This window comes from Amblyomma maculatum, chromosome 3, assembly GCF_055883805.1.
Source record: "Amblyomma maculatum isolate TAMU_Amacu chromosome 3, ASM5588380v1, whole genome shotgun sequence".
Lineage (NCBI taxonomy): Eukaryota > Metazoa > Arthropoda > Arachnida > Ixodida > Ixodidae > Amblyomma > Amblyomma maculatum.
Genome location: NC_139346.1, coordinates 161,611,197 through 161,619,536, shown reverse-complemented (window position 1 = coordinate 161,619,536; position 8,340 = coordinate 161,611,197). Strand labels below are relative to the sequence as shown.

The window sequence follows — 8,340 nt, the reverse complement described above, 5'->3', positions numbered from 1 at the left end:
CGAAAAGTGTTGAGGTAATTGAACCCAAAGCTTCATTCGACCGTGCTCGGCCGCACTGACGAAAGCGCGCGCACGCGAGCGCGGATTATTGACTACATTTTATTCCTCATACACGGTAAATCTTAGACGCTGATTACGGTGTCTTTATATAAACCATAAGGGGTGAAATGTCAGGGCCTGCCGGTTGGAATTGATGCAGGTGGAGCAAAGAGCGAGCGCGCGTTTCCCTTGCGCGTGGACGGCGGTAGCAGACGCACAGCAGTGGGGTGGTGGCGACCACACCGAGGCGCGGAGGGAGGTGGAAACTACGGTGGAAACAGACCTCATTGGTGAGGCCGAAGCGCGCTCTCCCTCGAGACCAGCCGTGTCACGGCAGACTGAAGGCGACTTTTGTATTTACTCTTCCTTGAATATAGCTACTAGTGAGATAACCCCTATGCGGTTATTCAATTCATTTTCGGGCACGAGCTTTCGGAATTCCGTAGATAGATAGGGAGGAGGGAAGGTAGGGACGTTAACCAGATAGGCCTCCAGTTGGCTATCCTACACTGGGGAAAAAAAGAGGGGAAGAGGAAAGGGACGGGGAGCACAGTGTATCACTCAAGCCGGTTGCTGTCAGGTATAACTAGACAATGCCCTATGCTTTGAAATAAGGCCGGTCGTGCTTCGAATCAACCCTTTAACCCCTTGAACTTGAACGGCATCCAGCTGGGCCCCCTAGTGGAGATCAGCGGTAGCGACTGCCATCAACCATCATCATCAGCAGGATCTTTAAAAATGGCAGCTGCTAGAGATGTCGCGTAGCGTAACTATAGCGTTAACTACTACGCGTAGCCGACGTAACGTCGCAGATTATCGCAGACAAGATTGTTAGAACCACCGCGGATCGGGCTATGGATCCGATTGAAACCGCTGAAACTCTTGCGTACGTGATTGTCAACAATATTCCCAAGTCCTACCGCTCGGCGGATTTGCGCAACTTTTTCTCCGAGTTCGTCGAGACGTCAGGCTTTGACTGCTTCCACTTTAGACACCGACCCGAAGTTCAGCAAAAGGTACCGACGACGAAAGCTAACATCGATGCCCCCACGGACTCATCTCGCAAGGATGATGGCAGCTCCGCTTCTACGCGTAAAACTACGACATGCTGCGTCGTGCGCGTCCTGGCTAACCGCGTGAACGAGCTTTTCCGAATGTATGACAAGAAGCATTGGATCGGGCGTGATGGACAGTCGCTGCCGACTAGATGTTTCATCAGGAAAGTTCGTGTGCGAAGCAGTGAACACCAGATGCATTCGTACCTTACACGAGGTGAGCAAAGGGCGCTCAGAGCCGAGGAGGGTGCTGTGTTGACAGAGTCCGACTTGAAGACACTCATTGAACTTCGTCCGCCGGCGGTGATGCCAAACGGAAACGTGGGCACGCCGACGAAAGTTTTCCTCGGCCTTATTCAAGCTTGCAAGTTCCCGCCGTACCTGATCAAGAAACTTGGACTGGTGTTTCCACGATCGAGATCACGTGGCTTGTACGGGAGTGTACCTTTCAATTACGGGAATGCCGCGCGAGGCTTGAAAAGTTGTGAAGTCGATGCGAAGGTTGCGATGCGCAAACACTCAGACGACTCTCTCGTTCGGACTGCGACTGGCGCTGTGATATCCGGCGTTGCTCCCACGACGCACTCGAAAACTGATGTTTCCACTTCGCAAGACGCCGAAGGAGAGCGGCACTCTGCCGACACACAAGACAAAGAAGAGAGTGTAAGTACAGTAGCATTTTTTTTTTCCATTTACAAACAACAGTATATAGTAACTTGTGTTTGGTCATAGTATTTTACTATCTGGTTGTTAGTTCCCATGACCGTTGGGGGTGACCTAATTTCTTTGCCTTGGGCCAGACATGATATGGGGCGAAAGTGTTTAGCCGTGGCCATTGCCTTTGAGTACTGTGACCTGTTTTATTTCACCAAAATATAACAATAAGGTCGCAATCTCACGTCACACTATGCAACAGAGGATTCACAATGAATCGTTCGATTCAATATTAACGTACAACACTGCAATGTGTCTTGGAACTGGCATTTAGGAATGATTATTTCATACGACGGAGTCTCAACATTTTATTATGACATGAAGCATGTTGGCCTTACAAAGTTTCTGAACTTTCAGGACGATGAAGAGTGTGAGGAGTGGGACCGTCACGAAGCACTGCACAATGATGTGACGTCTCAAGAACGAACACGGGAGCGACTTTTTGAAGAAGAGCTCGAGGTTCAGTGGGAGAAGGGTGGATCAGGATTGGTCTTTTATACTGATGCGCAATTCTGGGACGAAGTGGAGGGAGATTTTGATGCCAAGACATCAGATGACTGGGATGTTGATATGAGCATCTACTATAATCCTGGTATGTATTCTCTGAAGGAGTATTTTACTGCTCGTCTGCAGCGTGGAAAACATTTACAGCAATCTCTGATGCACATAACTGAGCCCTGAGAGCGGTGCACAAGTCAATTTCAAAACCTTTACTTTTTTCTTTTTAACACATGATGCCGAAGGGAACGATAGCTATACACTACGCTAAAATGAAGTACATCCATGAAACTTGTGATTTTTCTCTTTTTTGTTCATATAGAAGGAATCGTTGAGTATGCCTGATTTGCGAAAGCCTGCCATTATCAGCCCACTATTTGAAGACTTGCTTCAGTTCATGGAATAAGCATTCAAGAAGCTGCTTTTGTCATTCATTCTCGTTTATACAGGGCAATAACCTTATATATTTTTAACATGATGTGATAGTGCACAGGGGAATCATTTCATGTCTAACTCCTTTCTAAAGTTACTGCTTCCTAGGTTCTGATGTTTGAAATGAGATGTTGCTGCCTACTTTTGGTTTGGCTCTGTGCTAGAATGGCTACTGGGGCTTTCTGGTTCTGTATGATCAGCTGCTCTGGTGCACTAGACACATACTCAGATTACATGTGCTAACTTCCAAATATGTGGCTGATTAGAAAGCAGGCAATATCATACCTTAGACCAAGATGATTTCTACAAACAAAACAAAAGTGGCCTTGTCAACACCAGAACAACCAGGCATTAAAAATATTATCCAGGATTTAACCTAGTTATACCAATGACACTGTGCAAACTGTACAAAAGCACTTGAATTACTTGCGCCAGACACATGTACTGCGACGTTAGTGAAGTGAAATTTATTTTCTAGCTAATGCAACAGAAAGAGTTTCTGGTCACTGTGAGTTTACATGCCAGCAGCTGACTGTTATTCTCAAATCCAGCGCTATGTGTATTGGGAGGCTCAGCCACAATTCCTGTCTCAAAACAGCATCAGCTCCTGCCAACTCGGCCACATCTGACATAACACAACCCAACGACCAGTCATTGCCCAGCCACATCACCTGCCACCTGCTGGAGGCATGCCCTTGATTTTTCGCTCGCAATGCCAAAGCTGATGTTGAGTTTCCTGGAAAACAGGGCCTCTAATACTATCACATTTATAATTCACATAGGTCTAACTGCCGTAATTTTCTTACATTTTCAGTGATGCATGAGAGGTGCTTAGCAAGTTGTGCACATAAAGGAGTGAAGCGTTTTGTTGCCATTCTATTATACTTTCGTTTCATAGTGCCTGAGTTCTTTAGCAACAACTGTACACTTCACTTGCAGCAGTTACAAGATGCCATGCTCAACATTCTTTGAGAGAATAAGCTGCTCAGTTTATTTTGGGTACAAGTCTGGAGTACAGTGAAAATTGCTTTGTTGCATTAATTTTTGTTAAGCAGCATTCATTGGTGCACCCTTTGTACAGCAAGCATTTCAGCAAGACAAAGAGGCAGTTGAGCCAGCATGACAGAAATTCTTACAGCACCTGTCAAACTTGCTTTCAGAATCTGGTGACAAGGATGCCAGGGACTATATGTCCATGCTGAGATTCAAGCGGCTGAGGGAAACTGATGAAGAGATGGATGATGAGAACAGGCTGGCCACCTTTGAGAAGCACACGAAGGCAAGAGTGATTTATTGTTTCCAGTTTTTACATCTTTAAACTAGCTGTGCAAAGTGCTGTATGTTACTGCATGCCAGTGGGACTGCCTTTTTTTATAAGGAATGAAGTCTTTAATTCAGTCTAGTGCTTAGATGTCACAGCCGAAATAAAGTGGTTTTTGAGCGCTAGATATGGACCAGGAGCCTGTATGAAAAGGAGCTTAGAGCATGTGCCAGACAAGCCAGCATAACTTCCATAGACTGCAAGAGGACCAAATAAAGATAATTGAAAATAGTGTTACCATGTCCTGCAAACATCTTGCCTTTTGCTATCCTACTGCCTTTGCCTGCACATTGCCTTTTAAATGCATTTAGTTTCAATGATCAAAGTTTGAAAATTCTGCTGGCATCCGTTTAAATATGGTGAAAATTTTAGAAGCTATCTTTGTAGATTGCATTCCTATTGACTTGGTGATTATGCATGATAAAAATTCTGGAAGCATTAGAAAATTGTTTGGTATGACTGCTAAGTGTTCTTATAGCTTTTTTATTCTTTTATTCAACATTATTACAGAGGTCAGATAGACAAGCAGAACGCCGATAGCTTCAGCAAGAGCTTGGCGGGCCTATGCCACTTTACAAATTCATGCATACATGCATGTATAAATGTAAATTTGGCATTATCAATAGCTGCTTTGGTACTAACAGGCTCGGTACAGAGCATTACATGATGGTTTTATCTGATGGAGAAAATTAAATTAACAATGCTGTTGCTAACAGTTGGCTGAAGTGTTCTTATAGCTTTTTTATTCTTTTATTCAACATTATTACAGAGGTCAGATGGACAAGCAGAACGCCGATAGTTCCAACAAGAGCTTGGCGGGCCTATGCCACTTTACAAATTCATGCATACATGCATGTATAAATGTAAATTTGGCATTATCAATAGCTGCTTTGGTACTAACAGGCTCGGTACAGAGCATTACATGATGGTTTTATCTGATGGAGAAAACTAAATTAACAATGCTGTTGCTAACTGTGGGCTGATAATTAACAGTTATCTTGGCAGCAGTACTGAGCAGACAAAGAGATGATATCAGGGGCATAAAATAAAAGGACGGCAGGAGAGAAGTTTGTTGAATGCAAGGTAACAAGGACAGTAAGACTTTAGTAATGTGGCATTATATTGAAATTGAACTGGGCAGATATTCAGAAAAAACGGTTCTATACGAGTTTGATATGGCAAGTAACACACAGATTTCTTTTTTGCAGTAGAAGCTGTTTACATATTTGTTGGAGGCAGTAGTTAAGATGTGAAAGAACGAGGCAGTTAACTAATTCTATTTTGGCCAGAAAAAAAGGAGCAAAGTTTGGTTACAACTACTTTAGTACTTTTGTTAGTCAGTATATCAACATATGAATTCCAGGATAAATGTTCCTTGAATGTGGCACCAAGTCTTTGAAAGAATGAATAACGTCAGGGGCAACAATTGTTCTAATAATGGCATTAGCTGGATATTAATCTTGAAGAGGATGGTCTTTGTTTTATTATTGCTTGTTAACGAGCTTAAAGAGCTTCATTTGTGTAATTTTGATAGCATGAGGTTTATTCACTTTAATAAACCCACAATAAACATGCCAGTGTCATCAGTGTAATTCTTTTAGAAACCATTTGTTATAATTGTTGTGTTGTTGCATGCATTGTTTTATCCAAATTCCTTACGTTTGCTTTCTCTGATTAGGGCTTTGGAAGCCGTATCCTAAAAGAGCAGGGCTGGAGTGAAGGAGAAGGCGTCGGTCGCACAAAGGAAGGCATAGCCATCCCAATTGACGATGCTGGACAACACCCCTGGGACAGGTCTGGATTTGGGTATGTGGGATTTTTGTTTCTTTCACTTTGAGCTCATTGCCCACAGACTCATGCTTTCAGTCATGGCAAAGACTTTTTTTTTTTCTCGCGACTTTGTGTTAGTGACACTAAAGTTCTTACAGCAGGTGCGTAGCTACTAGAAAAAAAAAGGGTATGGGGTGGGGTAGGGAGACTCAAGCAGAAAGACATATGGCTGCATTTAGCTTCAAGCTGCGAGCTAGTGTAGCGTGTGGTGAAGAAGGAAAGCAAGTCACAGTGGAAAACAAATTTTCTCATCAAATTGACATAGTGACATCACGCTGCAAATTCATACCGTGCTTTCTGCATCAAAGTCTTTTGACTGTACGAGTTTTGCACATCAACGTTTCACTGCAACTCTCACATTGGTCTTCCAGCTACCGGGGCGAGAAGCTGGTGCGGACCTTTGAAAAAAAGAAGCGGAAACGCCGCCGAGGAGAAGCTTTCATCTCCACCATTTATGACCGGCCTCAGGAGACCGATCCACCTGATCCTTTGCTGCGCTCTCATGACACTACTTACCTGCACTTCCGCAAGTCATTTGTGAAGGGAAAGGAGCTTCAGTGAACTGTTTATACAGGAAGCATAAATTTTGTACAGTATGTGTATACATAAAAACTTCACATTTTATGCATTAGCCTCTGTTGGCATGTGTCTGTGCATAATTGGTTCATCTCAGTCGCATTTTTATTGAGGTATGTGTAGTCGTAGGGTTTTTGGTTACAGTTTCTGTGCAAGTTATGCAGTGTCATGCTCAACAGTGGTAAACATCGTGGGTGGGCACAAAACTGCAACACCTTGGAAAGTTGGCAGGGAAGCCTGTTTTTATTAAAGGTTTATAGTTTGTTTATAGTTAGAAGACTTGAAAGGTTTAAAGAACCTATCAACTCATTTTCTTGGCATTCAATTTCATTGGTATTAGTTGGACAGTTGGGTTGTTTGCTATCACTTCCCCATTGCTTTTGCATAGCCTGAAGTTTGCATTTTAACAAATAAATTGCCTTTACATGCTCGAGTGGGTGGACTCATCACTGCTTTATGCAGGGCATTTAAATCTGAATAAGTATGGGTTGCACTTTAGCTTTGCCTTTAAGGGTAAGGCGCGATGGCATTAAAGGATCCAGTCTACAGCTCCCGATATGGGTTTTCTCTTGTGTACATATAGTATCTTCTTGTTTAATTGCCAGTCGCTTAATTTGAGCCTTAGATACCCCACTCATTCCCTACTGCCGGTCGTAGAGATAAAAGCCCGTTCCTGCTTAGTCTAAGAGTAGTGTGCCCGAATTGGCACTCGGGAGCCCTGGAAGTTGATTTATATCCCACCTTCGCACCTGAAACGAGCTACCAGAGTTGGCCGCTCCTACCAACATTGTGATGTACTAATATGGTATTGTTAAATCATACATCAAGAATCAGTGCTCAGTCGCGTAACCTGCGAACTACTGCATGCCAAAGCCATGCTTTTGATTTTTTGCTGACAATTCCAGGTTTTCTGCAGAACAAAGCCTCTAATGCTGTTGCTTAAAAAATTTTGTATTACATATTGGAGAGGTCAAGCTCATCAAGCCTGATGCAATGACTGGGCTAGTATCTACACGTGACACCACTGCACCTTTTCTTTCTTGCCATTTTGATTCTCCTTGTGATTCCTCTCTTTTATATGTGCACTAATCCCCCAAAAATGCTTCAAGGCATGGAGCATTGTTCTATCGCGTTCAGGGAGCCATTTGTTGGAAGAACTGCAAGATGCAGCCATGCCATGAAATTTTTGTGTCTCACAGCCGTCATTACGCGTGCTGCAGAAAACTGTGTGGAGAGTTGTGATGACTTAACAGTTCTGGTTTTTACCTTCTTAAAGGCACCATGAAAGGATATTTACCAAAACTAGAAAGCATGCACAAACAATCAGTACTCCATCAGTTAGTGACATTGTGCGGGCTAGTTGCTGATTCATTGCAGAAAGTGATTGCGCAAAAGAGACGTCAGATGTTGGTGATCAAAAATATGTTCCTCGTCTCCCTCCCAGTTCAACTGAACACACGCTGATACGCAAGACAAAATAAGAAATGCCGGTTGCAAAGGCACCTCACCGCACCCTGCTCCGCCCACATCACTTCTGCCCATGATAAGCCCAGTTGACGTCAGCAGGTAGAACATGCAATGAGGTGTTGCTCTATTTGGTTGCGAGTTTTATGAGGAGCAGTTTTTTTTAATTATATTCGTAAAGTATAGGGTCACGCAGAACATCTAAATACGATTCCAAAATTCATGAAGCTCATCTCTATGATTTCGTTCCATTAGACTATGGTCATAAATATCTTTTCAGTGTCCCTTTAAAGGGACACCGAGCAATAAGACAACTCTATCTAGTCACTGTTCTCAGTAAATATTGTTACTCTTTCTGGCTATATCAACGTTTGTCCAGGAGCAGAAGACTTTTTTTATCAGCAAGAATTA

The 8,340-nt window shown here is 43.2% G+C and overlaps 1 protein-coding gene across 1 annotated transcript; it reads left to right on the top strand.

Annotated features, from left to right (window-relative positions):
* Positions 1 to 751: 751 nt before the first annotated feature.
* LOC146196670 (G patch domain-containing protein 3-like) lies at positions 752 to 6,520 on the top strand. The gene is made up of 5 exons (XM_084598447.1): positions 752 to 1,757; positions 2,166 to 2,400; positions 3,899 to 4,017; positions 5,738 to 5,865; positions 6,261 to 6,520. The coding sequence occupies exons 1-5, from the start codon at positions 894 to 896 to the stop codon at positions 6,448 to 6,450; spliced, it is 1,536 nt and encodes a 511-aa protein (XP_084454573.1). The 5' UTR covers positions 752 to 893; the 3' UTR covers positions 6,451 to 6,520.
* Positions 6,521 to 8,340: the final 1,820 nt, after the last annotated feature.